At 39.8% G+C, this 24,601-nt stretch overlaps 2 protein-coding genes across 2 annotated transcripts; one reads left to right on the forward strand and one right to left on the reverse strand.

The window, feature by feature from the left end:
* The first annotated feature begins 1,503 nt into the window (after positions 1–1,503).
* LRRC10 (leucine rich repeat containing 10) lies at positions 1,504–2,343 on the forward strand. Its single transcript, XM_046011004.1, has one exon. The coding sequence runs from the start codon at positions 1,504–1,506 to the stop codon at positions 2,341–2,343; it is 840 nt and encodes a 279-aa protein (XP_045866960.1).
* Positions 2,344–5,927: 3,584 nt separating this feature from the next.
* On the reverse strand, positions 5,928–23,371 carry CCT2 (chaperonin containing TCP1 subunit 2). The gene is made up of 16 exons (XM_046013139.1): positions 23,240–23,371; positions 22,412–22,486; positions 22,245–22,310; positions 21,538–21,649; positions 20,937–21,013; positions 20,704–20,816; positions 19,691–19,893; positions 17,532–17,632; positions 17,215–17,342; positions 15,109–15,212; positions 12,020–12,139; positions 11,534–11,662; positions 11,233–11,336; positions 10,856–10,955; positions 9,783–9,924; positions 5,928–6,215 (listed from the first exon to the last, which is right to left on the reverse strand). The coding sequence occupies exons 1-16, from the start codon at positions 23,240–23,242 to the stop codon at positions 6,185–6,187; spliced, it is 1,608 nt and encodes a 535-aa protein (XP_045869095.1). The 5' UTR covers positions 23,243–23,371; the 3' UTR covers positions 5,928–6,184.
* Between the last annotated feature and the right edge of the window lie 1,230 nt (positions 23,372–24,601).

Genomic DNA, 24,601 nt, shown 5'->3' on the forward strand with positions numbered 1-24,601 from the left:
GGCAGGCAGAGAGAGAAGCAGGCTCCCTGCTGAGCAGAGAGCCCGATGCGAGACTCGATCCCAGGACCCTGAGATCATGACCTGAGCCGAAGGCAGCGGCTTAACCCACTGAGCCATCCAGGCGCCCCTTACCTCCTTATTTTTAACAAATGTTCTATTCATTAAGATAATGTAATCCATACGCTCTCAGATCTGGGTGGCTTAACAAAAGTGAGGTTTATTTGTCACTTATCTAAATCCAACGGGTGGCAGGGAATGTGCATGCAGGGAGGTGGGGAAGTGTTCTGATCCCAGCACTGATTCAGGGATCCAGGATGACCAAGGCCCTGCCAACTTCAGCATGTGACTTCCACACCGTGGCTTCTAAGGTCACCCTGGGTGTTGATATCCAGCAGGCAGATGGGGAAAGACAGTGTGCAGGAAGGCAAGGTTTGTTTTATATGAGCCAGGCCTAGAAGAGACATGAAGCACTTCTGCCCACATTCCACTGGCCAGAATTAGACTCTCTGCCTGAGACCAGTACTAGGCCCTGTCCTGGCTGGCCAGCTGCTTCCTACGGCTGGACACTGTGGAGGAAATGCAGAAACCTTAGATTGGCAGGTAGCTATTCTCTGCCACAGACGGCTGGAGAAAAAAATCCTCATTTATTTAAGCTTCAGGAGGCTGGCCTACCTCTTCTCTCTTTTCTGCTTATCTTTTGTCAAAGGCAAACTGTAAACTATGGAAAACCATTACCTGGGAAGGGTATGTACACCGGTTCAGATGTGGTAGGTGTAGGGGTAGGGAGAAACACTATCAAGGAAAAGCCTTTAAAAGATGTGTATCTTTGACCCAAGAACACACCTAAGGACATGTCCTGGGAAATTAGTGGATGACGGCTCTCACTGCATGTACGAGGATAATTGGAAGCCAGCTAGGTGCCCGATATTAGAGACCTGTATGCACTTATGAATATAAAATATATAATGGAATACAGATGGTTAAAATAATTGTGTAGATACCTGCAAGCACAAAAATACGTCCATATGTTATGATAAAAGACTCCTAAACAGTGTAAGTAAATTTTTAAAATAAATTGGTTACTTGTAGCAAAAAGGCTAAAGGATGTACATTAAAATGTTTACAGTATTTATCCTGGGGCAAGAGGACTATTTCCTTCTGTTACACATTCATATAATGTCTGAATGTTTTCTCGTTAGAAAAAACAGTGAAGCTATTTTCAGCTTGAAACGAACAAAAAAATGTAGATAAAGGCCACAGGAGCTTGGTTGAAAGTGAGTCTGCGAATCAGACCTGGCCTCCCAGACCCTATGCGTCAGGCTGTCACCCGACACTCAAGTGGCTGTCATGAGCACTTTTCTCTGTTGAAGAGACTGGCTTTCGTCAGGCTGATCCCAGGTTATAAAGGAAGAGAGGAGAATGGGGCTCTGGGCAGTCCACCTCCCCTGGGGGAGCCCCTCAGCGGGTCAGTGGGCTGGGGCTCTCTGTGCCTCCACCCTTTCCATGGGGAACGCCATCCGGGCCCTGGTGGCCTTCGTCCCCGCCGACTGCTGCCAGAGCTACCTGGTCAGAGACCTCCGGGAGATGCCGACGGACAAGATGGTGGATCTGAGTGGGAACCAGCTCCGCCGCTTCCCCGTGCATGTGTGTTCCTTCCGGGAGCTGGTCAAGCTCTACCTGAGTGACAACCACCTCAACAGCCTGCCTCCGGAGCTGGGGCAGCTCCAGAATCTGCAGATCTTGGCCCTGGATTTCAACAACTTCAAGGTTCTGCCTCAGGTGGTGTGTACTTTGAAACAGCTCTGCATCCTCTACCTGGGTAACAACAAACTTTGCGACCTCCCCAGTGAGCTGAGCCGGCTCCAGAATCTCCGGACCCTGTGGGTCGAGGCTAACTGCCTCACGCAGCTGCCAGATGTGGTCTGCGAGCTGAGGCTCCTTAAGACTCTGCATGCCGGCTCCAATGCCTTGCGTCTGCTGCCAGCCCGGCTCCAGTGCCTCCAGGAGCTGCGGACCATCTGGCTCTCAGGCAACCTGCTGACCGACTTCCCCGCTGTGCTACTGCACATGCCCTTCCTGGAGGTGATCGATGTGGACAGGAACAGCATCCATTACTTCCCCAGCCTGGCCCACCTGTCAAGTCTGAAGCTGGTCATCTATGACCATAATCCTTGCAGGAATGCACCCAAGGTGGCCAAAGGGGTGCGCCGTGTGGGAAGATGGGCCGAGGAGACGCCAGAGCCTGACCCCAGAAAGGCCAGGCGCTATGCCTTGACTCAGGAGGAAAGCCAGGATGGAGAGGCACCTGCCCTGCCTTCTCTACTTCTTCCTCCCAACTCCTGAATGCTTCAGCTGTCAGTTGAGGCCAAGGACACAACTCTGGTGTCTTCTGGAGACCTTCTGGAGATCTCTCCTTTAGAGTGCAAAGGATTGCTCGGGGACATGTGGGGTGCCTTTGCAAAAAACTTCTGGCCAACATCTCTACCAAAGGAAAGCTGTGTGCTCTGGGGAGCATAAGGACTTCTTTGCAAGAAAATCAGCTTCTCCAAACAGATATTTTGTAACACTGAAGAGCAAGAAGGGCTCATGACCTCCTCAAATAAGGTATTTATTAAAGAATTCACCTGAGTTCTGGTGGCCTGGCTCCAGCTCTTTGCAGGGTATATTGGTGTTACTGTGAATGGCCGTTAAGTGATATGAAAATATTGCTAATTCGGGTCACTTTTTAAAAGACATTTCTAGTCAGTCAGACTCACAGACCCTGTGCTGTTGCAAAGGCTCAAGATGAAGCTTTTTCCCTGCGGCTCAGTGCATGCCGAGAAGACCCCTGATGGAAAATGCCTCCTTGTGGAGTCCAGCTGCCACTTCACACTTGACAGAGGTTCACGCTGACTAAGCTGGTTTATCCCTAAGGGGTTTGACCCAAGGTCTGCTCTCAACTGCTTACTGTTACTACAATGCTAGAAGTCATCCAGACAATAGACGTGGTCTTATCAAAAGCAAGCCCAGCTGTAGTCCTGCCTGCCTCTGCAGAGCACAGCCCTTCTGTTTACTCACATTAACAAACCAGAGCAGAACTGAATCCCATTCCATTGAGGGAAACCACATTTCCAGAGTCCTATTAGAATAAAGGTGGTAGGTGAAAAAGGTTTACTTGAAACAAGCATCTGGAAATCTGAGTTGCAGGTTGTGGAATACATAGGACACTTCTGTCTCTAGCCACAGCTTCTCAGCCTTTGTTCTGGTTTGTTTTGATTTTTGTAGATAGGGACTTTTGATGGTCAGTGTGGAGCTTAGATGTTTTGGCTGTTTTTTAATATGTAAATTGTGAACTTTTCTTCTTCCCACAAATATATCAACCTTAAAGATGCTGCTGTCACAGTGGGTGATTTAATATAGTACTTAATGTTCTTGAAACTTTCCATCAAGGACACAAAAAGTATAATCTATACTAAAACTTTTGTTTAGTTTTTAGTTACTTTTGCTGTAAAAGCATCTTTACCCAGCAAAGTCTCGTCCGAAAATGACACTGCACAGCAGACTATTTTCAAGTGTTTCCCTACTATAACTATTTCTTGCTAAACCAGAGGAAGAAAGTTTGGTATCACAATCTCTTCCTATTGCTACCTCCCACTATCTAGAATATCTACAATCCACTGATTAGACTGCCAAGAGATCCTTTTAATCATTCAATGTCATAGGTTGTCAAATAAGTCCTTTAGTAACCAGTCCAAATTTCCATTAGGCAGCTGGGATTTACAGTTTATTTTCTCATGTTTGACTGAAATGAAACTATACTCAGCTGATGCTAGAAACCTTATGCCAACAGAACTGCCTTCTGGGCTATATCTGTAGTCAGCCTTATAAATGGCTCATTTTCTTTTGACCCTGTCTTCCTCCTCCTGAGATTAACGGGCCCACCTTTTCCAATACAGCTGTAGGCTGCAGCCATCAAACAAGTGTGACACCAGATGATGTGTACACACTGCTCGTCTAATGAGCTAACTGCTCTGAACTGAATGCAAATTATAAACATTTGGCACAGTCAAGAGGTTTTCTTCTAATATACAACAAACATTTCTCAAACAATATGTTTAAGATTTCACTGATTTTGCTACCCAAAAATGTTTTCGCTACAGGATTTCAATTAATTTTATAAAGTAACCATGTAAATGCATATTAACAGTTCCACAACCCTCTGACGTTTTCTTGAAATTGACATAATTAGAAAGTTCAAAAGGGGAGAAAGCACCACCAAATATAACTTTTTTCTCATAATTTTAAAAGCCCCCAAACCCAAAATGTTATGTATCAGAAAAATCTTTTTAAGATTGATTTGAGAGAGAGCACACAAGTGCACACATTGGGGGGAGGGGCAGAAGGAGAGAGAATCCTAAGGAACTATTACTAGACAAGACTGACCGGATGGGAGGAATCAAGATAGTACTGAGACAGCCAGATACGTAGGTTATGAGCAGCAGTCACCACTCATGAGGCTAGATTAACAGGGAACAGCAATGTTATCCTAATTTCCTAAGAGCTAAAAGGCATGAAGAAAGGGACTACCAGCAAAACAGCACTGACACGTCTCACAGGGATGCAGACATTTCCAGAGCAAAGAGCAAAAGCAGGAAGAGAATACCAATTCCCTATCCCCACATCCTGCCCGTGCCTCCTGAGTTAAACCACAGGAATCTGTGAGGCAGTCAGCAAGGAAAGTGGGCCAGTGGCCTCCAAGCAGGCAAAAAGCGGATCCTCGCTTGAAGACAGTAAAAGGAGAATAAAGAGTATACATATTATCCTTCACAAAGAAAAACTGAAAGCTACTTAGAATAGACTTAAAAATCCTAAGGACTTAGATAATTTTTCATGTGGTTACTATTTACATTCCAAATCTCTATTTCCATGTCACAAGTTTTGTGAAAAACTCACTGCTGCCATATTTACTGTTTGAGTTATAAGAAACTCCATACTAAAATTCTTACAGGAATGGGGGGGGGGGGCTATGTTGGTGTTTAAGTTCTGATTGAGAAGACATTAAAATTCATGATCATGAGATAATCTACGTTTATGACAACAATGTAAGGGCTTCAAAAGTTATGAATTCAAAGAGGGAAAGAGGCATGGGTGCATCCTGGGATGTAACAACGAAGCTCCCATGTTTCTACCTCTTTTTAGACTAATACTTAAAGGTGTATTCTTTTTAAGACCTCTGTAGAAAGAGCACCTGGGTGGCTCAGTGGGTTAAAGCCTCCGCCTTTGGCTCAGGTCATGGTCTCAGGGTCCTGGGATCAAGTCCCGCACTGGGCTCTCTGCTCAGCAGGGAGTAGACTTTCCCCTCTCTCTGCCTGCTTCTCTCCCTACTTGTGATTTCTCTGTGTGTCAAATAAATAAAATCTTTAAAAATAAATAAATAAATAAACCATTACCTCAGTACATACCTACCCTATTCCCACTCTTTCTTGAATCCATTTCCCAAAAACAAAAAAAATCCTAAATCAACAATGTCTAAACCTAACCACATCCATCTTCTTTAAGTGAGAGGATATTACCCGTTAAAGCATCAAAGATGCTTGAGAAGCAGCCCGTAACAACTTTTAAAATAGGACTCTTTCAACCCTGAAGTAACAGAAACCACAATCATTTTGTCCTATGTTAATAGACAGTATTTAGATGACACAAAATAAAACTGAGAACTAAACTTTAAGATACTTTCACTAAACAAAATTAAACAACTAATAAAGGTTACATGATTACAAACCAAGAGATTAATCTATGTTTATCACATCTGACTTGGACTTGACAAGATCATGATTTCATAAACGTGTACGATCAACCACTAGTTAAGCCGAACAACTCCATACTGAAAGAGTATAATCACTTGCTCCCATTAAAGAAAAAAGTACAAACCACTAAGATAAAAACAATTAATTGTTCAAATTTTTATTTTGATGCACAGTATGAGAAATGAACTTTTAAATCAACTGAATTTTATGGAAAATGAGACAGCAAATAAATTAGACCCATGTTAAAATAGAAGGTCAGTTAAATGTCCAAACTTAAGGATATAAGAACCACAGAAAGATAAACTTCGATTCCACAGTCTTCTTTAAACAGTCGAAGTCTTTCAAACACAACTGTGCTATGAACTAACTGGTCCAGAGCTCAAGAGCACATGGGAATGTTAACAGGGGTGATGATCAGGGACACGTTTCCTGCAAGTATTACAAAACAAACACTTAAGAAAACGCAATGGTAAAATTAAGCATGATTGTAACCAAAGGTTTATATAAAATACAAACACAGCTGAAAGCCCAATTTTATCAAAACCATCATAACCAATTCTTTATAACAAGGATGTTTCTACCTCATTACTAACATCCCTCAATTATTACTATATTAGTAAGAAAACAGTACAGAATCTGTGGAATGTGAAGACCTGTAGGTATTTAACAATTTTCAATTCTCATCCAAACACCCTATTTATATTTAACAAATACATATTCTCCAGGAAAAGATTAATTCATGTTTTCAACTAATGTGTTAGGGCATTTTACTAAATCAGTCAAAGACAAAGACAGTTTACTCTTAATCAGAAGTTGTAAAATGACAAGCTTTGGGGCCTCTAGATGAGAATCTCTGTATCACTCTTCTAAATGAATGAAAATGAATGCCAGTAGATAGGCTAGTGACAGGGTCAGGTAACTCACCTAAGTATGAAAACAGTGCCCTTCACACACATCTTAGATGTTAAACTTTTATTCTTTGGTGAGGAAGCATGGCAGGGTACTAGAGAATTTTTTTACTTTACACCTAAATAAGCACTGCTTCTAGAGTTAAGTACAACAATCATTTTAGAGAAGCAAAAAATACTGTAAAAACAAATCTAGAGAGTACAGCATACTGGAACCACATGAAGAAAAAGATCTTCCAAACCTGGAAACTTATGGGAATATAATTAAGGATGCTGAAAGATACCAATACAGAAAAAGTTCTCCAGCAGCTGTCAGAGGGCAACTAATCTGGAAAATGAGTCCCCTGGAGGTTAAGTATGAAAGAGTCCAAAAGAATCCTTTGGAGGGTTGAGTTAAACACAATTACTCATGTTTCTTTATTGAAAATTACTGAGTACATCTACTAAATTTAATTGACACTTAAATGGGGGTGCCTGGGTGGCTCAGTCAGTTAAGCAGCTGCCTTCAGCTCAGGTCATGATCCTGGGGTCCTGAGATGGAGCCCCACATTGGGCTCCCTGCTCAGTGGGGAGCCTGCTTCTCCCTTTCCCTCTGCCTGCAGCTCCCCCTGATTGTGTGCTTTCTCTGTCGAATACATAAATAGAAGTCTTTAAAAAAAAAAAAAGACACTTAAAACACTAAAACAGTGGTCTCAGATCAAATGAGGTATTTTAGTGTATATTTCAAATGTGGTTGAGGGTGCCAAGTCATGGAAAGATTTGAGGGTGGGTGTGGTTATGTGACCTTGCCACCAAGCCAGAAAACTTAATGGACCTCAGTTTCCTTTTGCTATCATTCTGCTTAAAGGCAGGAGAAGACAGAACCACACTCAACCATCTTTGCTGACACAGCTTCCAAGAAACTTTCAATTCCTCCTTCCTTCACCAGTGCTTCATTCCAAAATAGGACCATTCCCCATTACCCTACCCTACCAGTACCTGAGGCAGAGAATCTTCAGATTTTTCAGCCCAGTCCTCCTTCCACTACAACATAGTAGATTTAAATACCACTCCCCTTTTATCTCCACATCCAAATCACTATTTTCTACTCTTTCCTTCTAATAATAAAGGGACAGCTGCCATTCACAGAAGCCAGCCACTGATGCGGGTGCTACTGCACAAAGATTCCTCATGACAGAGTTCATTTAAGGTGCAATCTCCTGATAGCTCTCCTCCTTCCCTTATGTTCCCAGGGATGAGCTCTCCGTGCTCCCATCTAAAACCAAGCCCTCCTCTTGTTCTCCCATTCCTTCTCACAGCTACTTAGCGGGCTGCTCCCTCTTCTGCATCCATCACCACCTTACAAGATCACTCCCACATACAGCACTAACTGTTCATAGTACAGACCTATGTCCTCTAGCTCCCATCCCACTTCTCTGCTTCTGTTCACAAAAGACTCCTCAAGAAAGCAGTCTACATACACTTCCTCTGATTCTTCTTTTCCTGGCTTCATTGAACTTACTTCGGATTTTTTACCCCTCCACTCCACAAAACTGCTTGTCAAGAATACCCATGGCCTCTGTTGCTAAATCCAATCTTTTAAGGTCAATTTTCAGTTTTTATCTTACTTGACCAATATATTTGTATCGCTATGACAGTTGATCACACCCCATCCCTAAACATTTTCTTCATTTGGCTTCTGAGACACACATTCTCTGGTTTTCCTCCTACCTCAGGGGCACCCATGCCCCCAACCTTTAAAATTTTGTATTATGGAAAATTTCAAATGTACAAAAAAGCAAAGATTAGATACCGAATCCCCAGGTATCCATCACCCAGTTAATAATTATCCTTTATCTGTACTGCATGTTCCTTTTTAGTGTCCTCTGCCACTTGCTCTGAATCTTTCCACATTTATTACTGGAATTCTCAAGTGTCTAGTGCCTAAAACCCCTTCCTTCCTTTAGCTACATTCCCTCTTTTGGGAACACTGTCAGTCTCAGGGCTTTAAATACCACTTGGGCTGACAACTTCTGAACTTAAAATTCCAGCTCAATCTTCTCTACTTCAAGCTTTGATTACCCAACTGGTTTCTCAATGGAAAGCTCAAATGTCCAAGACTGACACCCCCAACCTCCTTCCCAAAGTCTTCTGCATCTAAAAGAAACTTACTTATGCCAACAAAAACCTTAGATTATCCTCCATTCCCTTTCCTTTCATACCTTATACCCAAATTACAATCAAATTCTGCCGGCTCTACCTTCAAAATCTTTTATCAACTCCTTCTCACCATCCTTACCTCCATCTCCTGGTCTAAGCAACCACCATCTCCCATTTCCCTGAACCACCACAACAGGCAAAATTTAACGTTTTAATAAGTACTAGTAAGAACAATTAAAATTATTAACTGAATCTTCAAAAGTTAAGATTTTCTGGCTAGTTAACTATTTTTTTTATGTGAATGAATTTCTGAAAGAATCTAACAACTTAGAAAGACTGACAAGGGGCCCCTAGGTAGCACAGTCAGATAAGCATCTGACTCTTGGTTTTGGCTCATGATCTCAGGGTTGTGTGACTGAGTCCCACATAGGGTTCCAAGCTCAGTGAGGAGTCTCCCAGAGTTTCTTTCTCCCTCTCTCTCTGCACCTTCCTACACTCGTGCTCTCTCTCTAAAATATATAAAACTAAAAAAACAAAACAAACAAAAACTGCTGAAATAGGAACATGTTAGGAATTCAGCACATTATGAGCTTAAGATAATCTATATGAAAAGTGAACAGGACAGAAAAGGACTGGAGTGGACTCAGCCTGGGGAAAAGACATTTGTTCTTACCACTACAGCCCTTGCCCCCATGCAGTCTGGTTCTTGACCTTTTCAAGCCTGGCTCTTCATGTGACCTTTCAATCCTGAGAGCTCCTCCGTATCACCCACACGTCTTTCCCTTTATGCTTTCCTGACTTAAATCTAAGAGTTGTGACTACATATTTTAAATGTGCATAATACTCTTAGCTGGGCAGAAATGCCTTTTACTATCAATTACAATTACCAAACACATGCAATTACCTATTTTTTGCTTTCTAAAAAATGTCTGTTATAGTGCTACGATACCTTGGTGCTGCTTTGATAATGTTGTCCACACGAAGAATCACCTCTGCTGCTTCAGCTGCGCTCAAAAGAACTTGTCGCTTCACCTGGAAACTTTCTGTTATACCCAGTACTGCCATATCTCCAATGGTACCTTCCTTCATATCTGAAAAGAGAAAAGTATTTAATAAATAAGCAAATACTTTTAACATAAATTATCAAAATCTCTAATGACTTAATGACTTTACAGCAAGTAAATTTAATACTTTTATGAAAAGTGGGATTACAAGACTCAATTACTCAATTTATTTAGTGCATTCTCATCAGTCTAACATTCAAGAAAAGCCTTTTAGAAAATTAAAAGGTCAACTACTGATCATCTGTACTAATGGAGGACAACTGGCTCAGGTAATGGAAAATTTACACAGAACACTCAATGACCTTTTTCACATACACAGATGTACATGTGCATGCCTATATGCACATATAAATATATATATATAATTATTACAGAAAATGTGCTCGTCACTAATTACCATGGATTCTTAAGAACTGGAAGAAAATTTAAAAGTCACCTACTTCTCTTGTGAGTAGAGTACTTTACCTTCTGAAAGATCATTAGTTATTCATTATATCTTTCTTCTCCAGAGGCAGGATTATCTACCCTCTATGACTACTCCAGTGTCTTGGACAGCACACTGGGAAATTTTTCAATTTGAATTAAATTTACCCTTTTGGCCACTGTTATCTATGTAAAGACTACACTCCAGAATGCCTCATATGTTTCCTGTGAGAACAGGATTTAATATAAGAATTTAATAAAGTTTATACTTATTTCAGGATATTAGTACTACTTATGTATTTAAGTCCTATAGTCACCACATAATAAATTACAAGTCTTCTAACTAGTTTTATACCCCTTATGGAAGAACAGTTCTGACGATGTTGAGAACATGAAGTTAAACATTCTCTTAGGAAATACAATGGTGACAGAAATCTTCTCTATGATTATCCCAAGAATTCATCTTAAAAAAAAAAAAAAAAAAAAAAAGATTTTGGTAAAGAGTTACTCCTTATGTCTACAATCGCTTTCTTACCCAGTCCGGCAGTTGTGTTGCCTTCGCTATGGGCAGCTCGGAGCTGTGCCACCAGGTCTGCACTGTCATAGCCTGCATTATCAGCTATGATAGTTGGCAACTGTTAAGTGAAAAAGACAAACAGTAACTATTCTACAATAAGAAAGTTGATTTAGTCCAAACTAGCAAGCTTTTTAAAATTATACATTTAGAAACAATGTAAAATTGTTCCTTTTAATTACTGCTCATAAAGATAAGCTCCAGAATCAAATTCAAGTGGTATGAACCAGTACTTAAAGCCAAAAATTAGCAAACATGTCCAAGAGAGAAAAATGTATTCATTTAAAGAACCATCAATACTCACAAATGTATAAGTTCAGATGTCTTTATTAACTTACCATTCTCAGTGCTTTAGCGTAAGACTCCATCGCAACAGCTTCTTTGCCTGGTGTTCTACTGGCAAGCTGTGTCACAGCATGAGCCATCAGCATCTCAGAACAGCCTGCAGATGAAAATGAAATTCCAAAGACTATGATGTTTAGTTATCTCCAACACACTGACTTACTGATTTCCCTTAGACATGTCAAACATTTTAAAATTAAATGCAACTGCATTACATATAAATTTTCTAAAAATCATTAAAGCCAAAACCATGACTATACTTGAATAAGACATGTTTAATATTTTTAAAACACTTACCTCCTCCATAAACTGTTCTAGAATCCTTCACAGTTTGGGCAAGAACACAAAGAGCATCATGCAAAGATCTTTCTGCCTCATCTAAAATTTGCTGAGTGGCACCACGAAGAACAATGGTACAAGCTTCGCCTAAAGTTAAAAAAGAAAAATATTCTTAGGTCACAGTGATTACAAAAAATAAGAGTTTGCCTTCTATTATTTATGTAGATACTGGTTATGATTATTATTTGGTTTTAAAAGCTAACATGTCCTCTGTTACACATTCTTTTTGATAATTATCCATGTTCACAAACAATCATGTTGAACACACTGTTCACAAAGGCAAGGTTAACATGAGTTTGACCTCGACTGAAATTAACATGCACCCTATGCTTCTCAGGAATTAAGATACATCATATTCTAGTAAATACAGTAACTATTTCTTTTAATGTCAACAGAGCCTCTCAAAGACTTAGGAACCTAATCAGGATCTACATAATCACTCACCAAGGGCTACCCCAGAAAAGTGGATGAGTTTATCCTCTCCAATCATGACTTCCTCAATAAGCTTGCAACTTCCAAGCTTCACTAGTTCTGGGTGGTCAAAGGTAGAGGCAATTTCACCACCTATGAACATAAACACGTATTAAATGCAAAATATGTTTAAAATTTGTTTTCTAACGAGAACTAATGAAGAGACTTTAAGTTGACTGCTTACCATATGCCAAGCACTCTTTGAAGCACTTCATATAAACTGACTAATCTTTATAACCCTCATGAGAGATGCTCTGTTATTATGATACAGAAGCAAAAAAACTGAGGCAAAGAGATACTACAGTTTCTTATTCAAGGTTACACAACTCAAATATATGGTGAAGGTGGGATTCAAATCCAAGTAGTCTATCTTTAGATTTATATGCACACACTGTATAATACTATTTCCCAAAGGTTAAATTAGGGCTTTAACATTTACTTTTAAGTCTGAATTTAAATTCGGATTCTCTTTTCATCCAGTACAAGACCAGTACCTCTCTATGATCCAATTTCCCAAAACATGAAGCATTTGACTAGTTCTATCCTGTCAACAGATACAGCCATTAGCAACTGCTGACAGAACACCTGATACCTGCTAATCATAACTGAGATCTCACAATTCCCCTCTAAGGCCCAGGAAAAGGGGAAATGTAACTGAGAATATCCCAGAGCAAACCTAATGAGGTATCAAAAAAGTGAATTATTTTGGGGCACCTGGGTGGCTCAGTCAGTTAAGCATCCAACTCTTGGTTCTGACTCATGTCATGGCGAGATCCAGCGGTCCATCAGGCTCACACTCAGAACGGAGTCTGCTTGTCTCTCTCCCTCCCCTTCTGCTGCTCCCCTCCCATGCACTCTCTCAAATAAATACAATCTTTTAAAACAAAAAGCAAATTTTTTATTTTTAGGTTTTATTTCTTTTTAAATATTATTTATTTACTTATTTGACAGAGATCACAAGTAGAAAGAAAGGCAGGCAGAGAGAGAGGGGGAAGCAGGCTCCCTGCTGAGCAGAGAGCCTATCATGGGGCTTGATCCCAGGATCCCAGGACCATGACCCGAGCCGAAGGCAGAGGCTTTAACCCACTGAGCCACCCAGGCGCCCCTGGGTTTTATTTCTATTCCTATTTTCTCTACATCTCCCATGGTGTAAGTTGATTCAGCTATTTCCTTCCCTGGTTCTTAACTGCCAAAGTTCGGTTTCCACTTTAAAATCCTTTTCTCTAGTTCTTTACTCTTTTTTAATAAAGTAGATTCCCTCTACCATCATCAACCAACCCCCCTCTTCCTACTCTTTATTGTTAAGTCTGAATAGTTGGTACTATGTATCTATTTTCCAAAAAATTTATTAGAACTCTGGTCTTTCCAACTCTACTGATTTATACCCATCTATTTAGCTGACTTTTTGACTTCTGACTGGCCTGAACCTGAGACTGCTGTGTATTCTAGATTGAGACACAATAGATATTTAGGACACCATACCCCCAAATGAGACTGATTTGGCTTATGACAATTTTCACTTATCCTAAATTCACTCACTTACCTAGAATTTGCTGACAATGTATTTCTACAAACATTCATAAGAACCAATTTCATACACCTTGACAACACATACACTAAGGATGGGAGGTGCCCATTGCACAACTTTGCAGTGGGCAATGGTTGCTTGGTACAGTGAATTTTCTTCTGAATAAACGTGGCAATTCATGTAGCAACTTCTTATTGTATCAACTTACCCCATGAATGTGCTATCATTCACATTTATGTCATTATCTTTAATTTTGTTGCCTTAAAGGAGGAATTATACCATAAATTTGATCACCTTAAGCATCAAGTATGTAACGGCTCTTAAAGAACTTTAATTAAAGCAAGTAAACCCACTTCAAAGTAACTGATAAAAGAAAAATATCTCTTTTTAGGTCAGAAGACACGCTTCTCAAAATATTAAAAGTGGATTTAGAAGTTATTCTGAGATGAAACCAATTCTACTCTTTACAGTAATTAGTATACTTTTTATTTCTAATACTTATGGCATCTAAAAACTGAATTCAACATTCCTAGTGGCTTTACATCTCAAACCCTTCTTCTTAATTCTCATTAAGATCTCAAGCCAACTTTCAACCCATTCATTCATTATCAAGGGCCTGAAAATTAAATAAAGGCTGCAAAAGGGCTACTTAGCAGTTACTTTAAAAACTATTACTATAAAAAGTAAACAATTTCCACATTATGTCATTTTGACGTAAACATTTCTTACTTATAAATACATTTCTATTCCACATAACTGGGATTAGGAAAACTCAAACCTCTACTGAAGAAAATTACAGGATACTAACTTTTCATTATTCACTGCTGGATTGTTTCGCACTTATTTCAACATTACTTCCACAATTTTTAAAAAGGATTTGATGGGGGGGGGGTGCGGGGGGCGGGGAGGTGGCGCAAACACATGAGTAGCAGCAGCAGAGGAGGGAGAAGCAGGCTCCTCACTGAGCAGGGAGCCAGATGGGATGCAGGGCTGAATCCCAAGACCCCAGGATCATGACCTGAGCCTAAGGCAAATGCTTAACTCACTGAGCCACCCAGGCACTGCATTACTTCCACAAATTTAAAAAAATTAACAAAAACGATTATTTAAAAGCACTTGACCCATTCTAACATATAGTTAAGTGTTCAATAAAGTTATTATTATAACTCACTACCACAAAGGGCACAAGGCATTCAACTACTCAGCACCAGAAATAAATAAACTAGATAAAACTTAAGAGAGTCCTTTTTTAAGCTTTAGTTTCTTTAGACGAGGAGTGGAACATTGGTCCTGTGGGTTTGTGAGAAAAGATCTGGTATCTTTAAAACAATTTAACAAAGGTAACTATAACCTATGGCAAATACGACAGATAATTTGGTATCTAAGGATGTCAAAAAACTGCAAATCAGATTTCAGAATATTTTTATTTAAAGCCCCTTAAAGTATTTCTTTGTACTCTCAAAAGTTACATATACTAACCATCAATAAATCCAAAAGTGTTTAGCGTTAGAAATTAATGCCTTTTTTCCCATACCTGTGACAAGAGCTAGGCGTTCCACACCTGCAAAATCTGCATGTTCAATCGCCATGACACCAGCAGCACCAAAGAGCTGCTCAGGATAATTATAAATTAACTGCCTACAAATAAAATTAAAAAGTTCACAATTGTTATTTCACAAGTCTAAAATACATCAGACTAAAAAACATGGAACCATTTTTACCTTACCGAATAAAGAAATGCAAATTAGAAATATCATATACAATAATACATAAATTACACAACTTAGTGCCTCCATGCTAGCACTGCAAAGCGTTTTTTTGTATTGCTACTGATACAGTAAACTAGACCATAATTCTGAAAACCAATGTAGCAGAAATGCATCAAAAATCATATAAAATGTTCTCAAGCTTTAATTCCACTCCTGAGGCTCTGCAGCAAGAATATTCAGATATTAAAAATCTTTAGTGAAAGTTATGTATAAAAATTTTTACAGAGAATGGCAAAACCTGCCAATGACTTCAATGTTCACTAGGAATGCGCCTGTGTACATACAGTTTACCAATTATAAAAACTGTAATTTTAAGTAAAAATTTATAGTTAGGTTAAAAAAAGGGCAAGTTACAAAAGTTAATAACATCTGTTCACAGCTAAGTGAAAAACTGAAACTTGAACATCATACATTACATACATACACAAGTCAGCTTAATTAAAGAATGAATTTCAGGAAGGTTAGACCTCAGATTCAGTTCCTTCTTTATACTTTCCTATTTTCCAAAATGCGATCTTATTTTTTTTTTTTTAAAGATTTTATTTTTATTTATCTGACAGAGAGAGAGATCACAAGTATGCAGAGAGGCAGGAGGGGAGGTAGGGTGGGGAAGCAGGCTCCCCGCTGTGCAGGGGGGAGGGTGATCCAGGACGGATCAAGACCTGAGCTAAAGGCAGAGGCTTAACCTACTGAGCCCCCCAGGCGCCCCAAATCTTATTTTTTAATAAGAGTAAAAATGACACGTTTAAAAGTATGGGACGTAAAAAAAGGCCAAATTTTTTTTAAATTAGTGTAAGGGACCTCTGGGTGGCTCAGTCAGTTAAGCCTCCAACTCTTGATTTCAGCTCAGGTCATGATCTTAGGGTCGTGGGATCGAGCCCATTGGGCTCCACGCTGGACATGCAGCCTGCTTAGGATTACTCTCTCTCCATCTCCCCACAAATACTTGACTTTCATCAAATATTAACTATCAAAGTTAACCACTGCCATTTCATTGCTAGAATTAGGCTGTTCCTCTTGGTATTTTCACCATTTAAAAAAAAAAGAGAGATCTAAGCAGAGGAAAAATTAGACACAAAGTCCCTGATGTGGGAATGAGCAAACAGTTCAAAGCAGTCAGGACTTCTTGCCAAAACTCCAGCCTGAGCTTCTTGGGGCAAACAAGGTTCCTCTGCTGCCCACTCTAGAACCTGGTATGAGGTAGCACACAGTACCACTGGATCCTAGGTACTTGACCCTGTAATATCAGGAACCCAAAGGTAGGAAATGGCCAGAGAGCCATGGAAGAAAGCTGTGAGCCCAGACTGCCTGCCACCTAGACACTGATTCCACATTATGCTGCCTCGCCACTGGAATGGATAGTGCCATGACTTTTATAGAGCCTTTTCCAGTTTTACTGCAAAAAATTTTCCACTGCCTTGCCTTTGGAAAAAAAATCCATAAACACCTTTGATACTAACAATTAAGAAAGAAAACATGGGAAAAGTTACACATACTTTTTCATACAAATTAAAGCCCTAAAACTATTACTTTTCAGTTCTTCACTCTTATTTTATTCCTTTGCTATTAGCTTTTTGCTATATCAAAGTCCCACCATTAAATATGAAAACTGAAGTTCTCCACCAAATATACGTATACAATAGCCCAAAACTACAATGTAACTGCCAGATCAGAAAATTCATTGTTAATATAAAAAGGTCACGTATATACATCACCAAAATACCTGATGCAAATACCTTGCTGTAGAATGGTGGAAAAAAATACCAGTTCCTAAATAACAAGTCACTGATAAAATGAAGTATTTGCAAATGCCTTTGCAGACAAAAATCATTAGATTATTACAAATATTGTTAGCAAAAGCATATACAGACCTGTTAATAAAGCAATTTATCCCATGCTTAAGAATTCGTTCAACTTTCTCCTTCATTTTCTCCTTTTCGGCATGTTCTATTTCAGCAACCTTTGCTGTAGAATCAACTCTTACCCTGGAACCAAATATCTAAGACAAAGGAAAGCATAAAAAATAGCATCATTTTCATTACTCCTGAATCCCACAACATAAATACTTTTATGTAAATACACTAAAATTACGTATTTGAATACATTCTAGGTTTTAGTGCAACTGCTTCACAGCCTGAATTCATAAAACAGCTAACAATTAGAATTCTAAGAAATGTAGTTAACGTACCTTTATTTTGTCTGTATCCATACCAGTATTTGCAATGAGAATTTTAGCATTTTCAATTCGCTTTGGTTGATTTACTCCAATTTTTTTATCCAACAGAAAGCCTACAATATAGATTATTTTAGTAAATACTTCAAAGCCATATTGATAAATATTTATCTCTGCTGTATCAAATTACTCTTTCAAAGAATCCATTTAAGTCCAATTCACCAAGTCCCTAGAACCTATAAAGCATTCCACTAAAGCAAGTGACCATAAAAATCAATTTAGCAGGTGGAAATCTAAGGGCACAGCACAAACCTTAAGAATAAACACAGTACTCTGAAACTTTTGTTTCACATACATACACAATACGCAGGTGTGGATTGTAATTAAAGCTGGTAAGACCACTTTCATTAGCTTAAAACTAAGGAAAACGAAGTATTGCTAGAGAGGACTGAACTTTTTAAAGAACAGACACTGGTGATAAAATGAAAAACAAACAAACAAAAACCCCAAAAAACTATGTACAATGGAGTCAAAGAAACCTAACCCCAATCTTGCCCATGCTGCTTACAGGCTGGGTGCCCAACCCTGAACAAATTAACCTTAGTTATTCATCTACAAAACAAGAGTTAATCACAGTGCTAGTTTCCAGCCTAGGGGCCTGCTATCTGGAATTCTCTCTCCAGGCTTCTTTTAGATGCATGCATAACTTTTACCTTTTTAAGACATTATCATCTTGGGTTTCTGCTCTAATCAGATGAACCTAATTTTCAAATACTAGGTCAACATCATGAGGAATAAATGAGATTTTAAGTAAAATTCCCATTAGAATGCTTGCACAGAACATTCAAGATGGTAGCTATCCTTGTTCTCATTATTTTACCCTACCATTAGCCTCTATTAAAATGCTACAGAGCCCTTGCATGTAAAATCAACAGTATTTTTAGAATTGTTACTCCTCTGAAACAAAGACAAATGGGGTGCCTGGGTGGCTCAGTTGGTTAAGTGCCTGCTTTCAGCTCGTCATGATTCCAGGGTTCTGGGATGTAGCCCTGCATTGGGCTCCCTGCTCAGTAGGGAGTCTACTTCTCCTTCTCCCTCTGTGCCTCCCCTCTCCACCCCCACCCCACCCCGGCCTGTGTTCTCTTCTCTCAAATAAATAAAATCTTTAAAAGAGAAATAGAAATATAGCAAAACCTGGAGTACAAATCACTGGTAAAGCACAACTTGTTCCTGTTCTCCTCTATAGAAGAGAACGTTTACACATTCCACTCCATAAGCCATTTTGTAAACACAATATAAAGATGTTTTGAAAAATTCATACTCTAAGAACGAAAAACACTGTTACTAAGGAAACAGTAGTTACTAAGACTTATTTACTACTTTTTAAGAACACCAAGAACTGTAACCTCAATACCTACCAATAAATGATACAACTTACAGAAACTCTTCCTGAAAAAAGCCATTTGAGAAAAGCTTTTACTAAAGCTACCATTTCTCTTTATTAGAGACTGCATAAACTTCAAAGCATAAAGTAAATCCTTGAGATTATCAAAGAAATGCTGGGATGGTGTGAAATAAAGCACAAAGTATAATAAATAGATTAAAAAGGCCAAAATGGTTGCAATATGATCTGTATTTTTAAGATTTTATTTATTTACTTGACAGAGACCACAAGCAGGTAGAGAGGCAAGCAGAGAGAGGGGGAAGCAGGTTCCCCGCAGAGCAGAGAGCCCAATGTGGGGCATGATGCCAGGACCCTGAGACAATGACCTGAGCTGAAGGTTTTAACCCACTGAGCCACCCAGGTGCCCCTGATCTGTATTTTTTTTTTTTTAAAGATTTTATTTATTTGACAGACAAAGATCACAAGTAGGCAGAGAGGGCAAGAAGAGAGTGAGAGAGAGAGGAGGAAGCAGGCTCCCCGCAAGCAGAAAGCCCAATGCGGAGCTCGATCCCAAGATCCTGGGATCATGACCTGAGCCGAAGGCAGAGGCTTTAACCCACTGAGCCACCCAGGCATGGCCGCCCCCCGCCATCTGTATTCTTAAAGACAAATTTTCTTTGTAAAGTGTCACCAGTCCTGACTAGCTAAAACCAGGATTCACTATATAGCCCTCAATGTCTGATCAAAGCCTGTTTTCCCATATTCAACATATATACACATATATACATACCTTCATCTAAATAGGAATCTGCCAGACTTCCTCCTAGCTTCTTGATGACGTGAATTGCCTCCAGATTACCAGAACCTTTCAGTCTGAGAACAGCTTCTACAGCTAACTGAGTAAAATGGTCTTTGTGATGAGTAAGAAGTTTTGAGGATAATGTTGTTCCCGCAATGTTCATTAAATCTTGGCGGAATTTAACTTCATCAGAACTAAAAGAGAAAAACCAAAAAGACTCATGCCTGTTTTTGAAATGCTTCTTCAAAGGTATCAATCCTATTTTTCTCTTCAAGAAAATACTGTCAACAGATAATTTCACCCCAGTTAGGGCTCGAAGCCATAGCAAAAGAATTAAAGTTCACAGTAATCAAACAATGCAAAATTAAAGGATACTATTTTCCCCACCAATCAGGCAAAAAAGAAACACAAAAAGAGAAACACAAGCAAACAAAATACCAAATTCTTCAAGGACATGGATAAATAGGTATTGCTATACAGACACTAGAAATGAAAATAAAAGAATGAACTTAATAAAGAATTAAGACTGCAATTAAGAATGAAAATAAGGATTACTTGTAAATAAAAATGCCATAAAATACATATGGGTGTTTAGATCCAGCAATTATACTTCTTAAAACATTCTTGAAGTTTGTCACAACTATTATTATGAATCTAAAACTTATTAAAACAGACTACAGATAGGTAAATTACATTACCATCACATAACCAAATGCATACCTCTATTAAACTACTGCAGAAAATACTGACACTCAAATATATGCTTATTAATCAACTAAGAATGATTATGTAATGATTCTATTTGTTTTGTTGTGATTTTTACCTACAAAAAATTGGAAACCCAAACTATATCTGGAGTGTAATGTGGGAGTTTGTTATTGGGCAGGATGAGGCAATAGAATCATGTTTGTGTATGCTTTTCACTCTTTTTCAGACTTCCTGCACTGAGCCTATTTTTAAAAGAATGTCAAATGTTTCAAACAATATTATTTTGGTATACCAACCCATGATCAACTGCAGAATTCAACAGAGCTTGTCTTGCTGCCTTTGTGGCTTCTCTCCAACCCGCAATGATGGTTTGTGGATGAATCTTTTTTGCAATCAAAGATTCTGCCTCCTAATAATAAATAGCAGAAACCATTCTTCAATAGACAACACAAACAAAAGTACCTGACTACTTCTGATACAAGAGCAAAAAAACAATAAAATGAGGTTAAAGTTGCTCGGATACTCTTACCCTTAGTAATTCTGCTGCTAAGACAGTAACAGAGGTAGTGCCATCACCAACTTCATCATCTTGAACTCTTGACATATCTAGAAGAAAGGAGCTAGTTAGTTAACTCATTTATATTTTATATAAATGCATTCTAGGGACGCCTGGGTGGCTCAGTTGGTTAAACCACTGCCTCTGGCTCAGTCATGATCCCAGGATCCTGGGATTGAGTCCCACATCAGGCTCCTTGCTCTGCAGGGAGTGTGCTTCTCTCTCTGCCTCTGCCTGCTTGTGCACTCTCTCTCTCTGACAAATAAGTAGATAAATAAGTAAAATCTTTTAAATGCATTCTAAATTACTTCACCATAGCTTACCTAATTCTCCAAACACACCCACTACCAACCAGAATCTCATTATCTAGATTTCCTCACCTGACAAACTCTTTGGAAGTTCTCACTCTGAACATGTTTTTATCATTAAAAACTGCATGGAACCACAGATGCTTATATTTTAATAATAATAATTATTATTAAAAAGGGGACATCAACTAATTGAAAGTAGTCAACAAAGCCTATTTAAAAATGTGTTTTAAAATGTTAATGAAAATTTTAATTTTCAGACTCACCAACTAAAACTTTAGCTGCTGGATTGTCTACACCGATGTTTTTTAGAATAGTTGCACCATCATTGGTTACCATAAGAGAGGCATCTCGTCCACTGCTTAACAGAATTTTATCCTAAAAGGAACATACTTGATTCAAGTTAAGATATAAATACATCTCAAGAATGCATGGGTCAATATGTACCCTCATTTACTAATGTGTAAATGGCAATTTGGCAGTTAGCCATTCAAACTTTTTTAATGCATACACTCCAAAAGCAAACCCTGGTGTCTGTCCCTGGAAACACTGTAACAGGGAGACACTAACAAGGTTGTTTCAGCACTGTAATAGCAAAAACAAATGAATAAATACAAAATATAAAAATCTACAGCAAAAGGGATTTTAAGAAGCAACCTACAGAAAAATACAAATACCTACAGTAAAAATACTTACTAACAAAACACATAATACATAATATGCACATATATCTGCATAAAAACAAGTATTAAGAAGACTTACATACAATTATAACCATGGTTGTCACTGGGGAGGGGATTGAGGATGGTGACCCAAGGGGACTTTAGCTGTAGGAGTACTATTTTGATTTTTAGGAAGGAGAACATATCCATGTCTTATGCATACAGGCATCCCAAAAAGTGAGCTATTAACCAGATTTCCAAAAACGGCTGTAAAGCAGGATCAGAACATAAAGATTCTTTGTTTTTCTTACCATGCCCTTAGGTCCCAATGTGCTCTTTACCAAGTCTCCAACAGCGATGGCACCAATAAAAGAAGACTGGAGTAAAAATCAGAAATTGAAAAGTAAAAATCAATTTCAGTCTTAAAAATTCCTAAAGTTCAACTGGATCTTTAAAAGAATGGGAGAACAAGGCTTACCAGACGAGCAGTCTCTGCCCTCTCTTCATCAGCCCCAGCCTTGAAGATGTTAACAGGTGCGAGGGAAAGGGACGCCTAAAAGGGAAAAAAATCAACAATCAGTTTAAATACCGATTATTTAACGCATATAGATACATTCCGCCAGAAATACATGTACATATTCAAAAGAAATTTAATTTATAGCACAGCGTACTTTTTCAAATAAATGACGTTCTCCATTACTGGGACGTTCATTTACTAAGGGGGCGTGAGGGACTTATACAACTTGTACAGCAAGGAGGGTTTGCCTTTGGGGTCTACAAGTACTCTATGAGTAAAAATTATATACCAAAAAGAATGACTGTTAAATACAGCAAGACTTAAGACAACTTTAAAGATAAGACAGGCAGGGGGTGCAGGCCACTCGTGCCAACAACCGCCAGGCGAAGCAACGCGGCCGACTCGCCTCCATCTTCACCCTCCAGCTCTTCCAGCCCTGCTGCCGCAGGCTCCGCCCCGGCACGGTGAGGGCGGGGCCTGTCGCTCCGCCCCGCCCGGGGCACTAGAAATTTCTCCTCTCAGGTTGACCCCCGGGCCTCGGGTTCTGAGACTATGGGGAGGCCGAGTCAGCACAAGACGCTAGCATGGAGGCCCACACCTCCCCGTTAGGTATGGAGGGCTTCGCCGGCGGGCCCGGCGCAGGCCACACGCCGCGGCCCGCGCCATGTGCGACGGTCTCCGGGACAGACATGAGGAGCCTGCGGCCATGGGAGGGCAGAAGGGGCAGCGGGAGGCAGGGCGCGGCGGCACGCGGCAGGGTTTAGATAGGGCCAGCGGGGCCTGGCTCACCATGGTTCCGAGGAGTTCGGCACACACGCGAATCCCTCAGCTCACGCCCGGGACCAGAGGGAAGAGAAGCCGGAAATGACGACACACGTTCTCCTGCATGGGGCGGAGCCCCGGCGGGCACGCAGCTCAGGCCTGACACCGCCCTCTGGGGAAGGGAGGGGGTGCCGGTTTGGAGTGGAGGACCGCTGTCCTAAACGCCGCTCTTCTCACTGGGGGGCGGGGCTTTGACTCGCGCTCCGCCCCCTGCGGCGTCCGTACCGCACTAAGGAGAGGAGGATCTGACGTATTGGGTGGAGCCGCGGTGTAGAACCTCCGAAGAACAAAAGGGACGCTGCGACGCGAGGTTGCTATAACAACGGAGTTTCTGCTCGCATGCTTAATTTTTCTTAAATTTAATTTTTAAAAATTTGCCTTAAAGTACCACATATACACAGTTTAAAGTGTTATATGTTAATAACGAAAAACAATTCACCGCCCTCACCACTTACTTCCTCAGAAGCAAGCGCATTCAGCTTTTTCAGTTTGTGGAGGTTCTGGGATTACGGTTACCTTACTAAATATTTCTATTGAGATTTTAATTTTAAACGTTATTTATTGAGTTACGAGGAAGTGTTACATTCCTTTCACTGAACTTTAAAAAGTGTCTTTTGGAGCTCCTGGGTGGTTCAGTGGGTTAAAGCCTCTGCCTTCAGCTCAGGTCATGATCCCAGAGTCCTGGGATGGAGCCAGGCATCCAACTCTCTGCTCAGCAGGGAGCCTGCTTCCTTCTCTTTCTCTGCCTTCCTCTCTGTCTACTTGTGATCTCTGTCTGTCAATAAATAAAATCTTTAAAAAAAAAAATAAGGGGCGCCTGGGTGGCTCAGTGGGTTGGGCCGCTGCCTTCCGCTGGGGTCATGATCTCAGGGTCCTGAGATCGAGTCCTGCATCGGGCTCTCTGCTCCGCGGGGAGTTTGCTTCCCTCTCTCTCTCTGTCTGCCTCTCTGCCTACTTGTGATCTCTGTCTGTCAAATAAATAAATAAAAATCTTTAAAAAAATAATAAAATAAAAAGTGTCTTTTAACTGGACGTTGATTAGCTAGGACAAAGTCTTGTGAACTCTGATGGAGACATTCACTTTATCTTTGCCCTGCTTGCTCATTTTCATGTATCACATTTCACTCGTTCTTTTCCTCTCCACTAGTAGAGATGACTAATATCTTTTACATAATGTGTTGGTAGAGACCAAGATTGATTCCAAATATTTCAGTTATTAAAAACAAAATTTTCTACCTAACTCCAAGTAGACTGCCTAGGCCGCTTACAGTAAAATGTGCTTTAAAAAAAAAACACTTTTAGTTTTATATCATCTACTGATATTCTTTT

The sequence above is a fragment of the Meles meles genome, chromosome 7 (assembly GCF_922984935.1).
Source record: "Meles meles chromosome 7, mMelMel3.1 paternal haplotype, whole genome shotgun sequence".
In the NCBI taxonomy this organism is placed as follows: Eukaryota; Metazoa; Chordata; class Mammalia; order Carnivora; family Mustelidae; genus Meles; species Meles meles.

Coding starts and splice junctions, on each gene's coding strand:
- CCT2 (XM_046013139.1), bottom strand. Junction 22,311..22,411: donor GGGCAGAGACTGCTCGTCTG/GTAAGCCTTGTT, acceptor TTTTTACTCCAG/TCTTCTTTTATTGGTGCCAT. Junction 21,650..22,244: donor CATTGGGACCTAAGGGCATG/GTAAGAAAAACA, acceptor TGTTCCTTTTAG/GATAAAATTCTGTTAAGCAG.
- LRRC10 (XM_046011004.1), top strand. CDS start 1,504: ATGGGGAACGCCATCCGGGCCCTGGTGGCCTTCGTCCCCGCCGACTGC.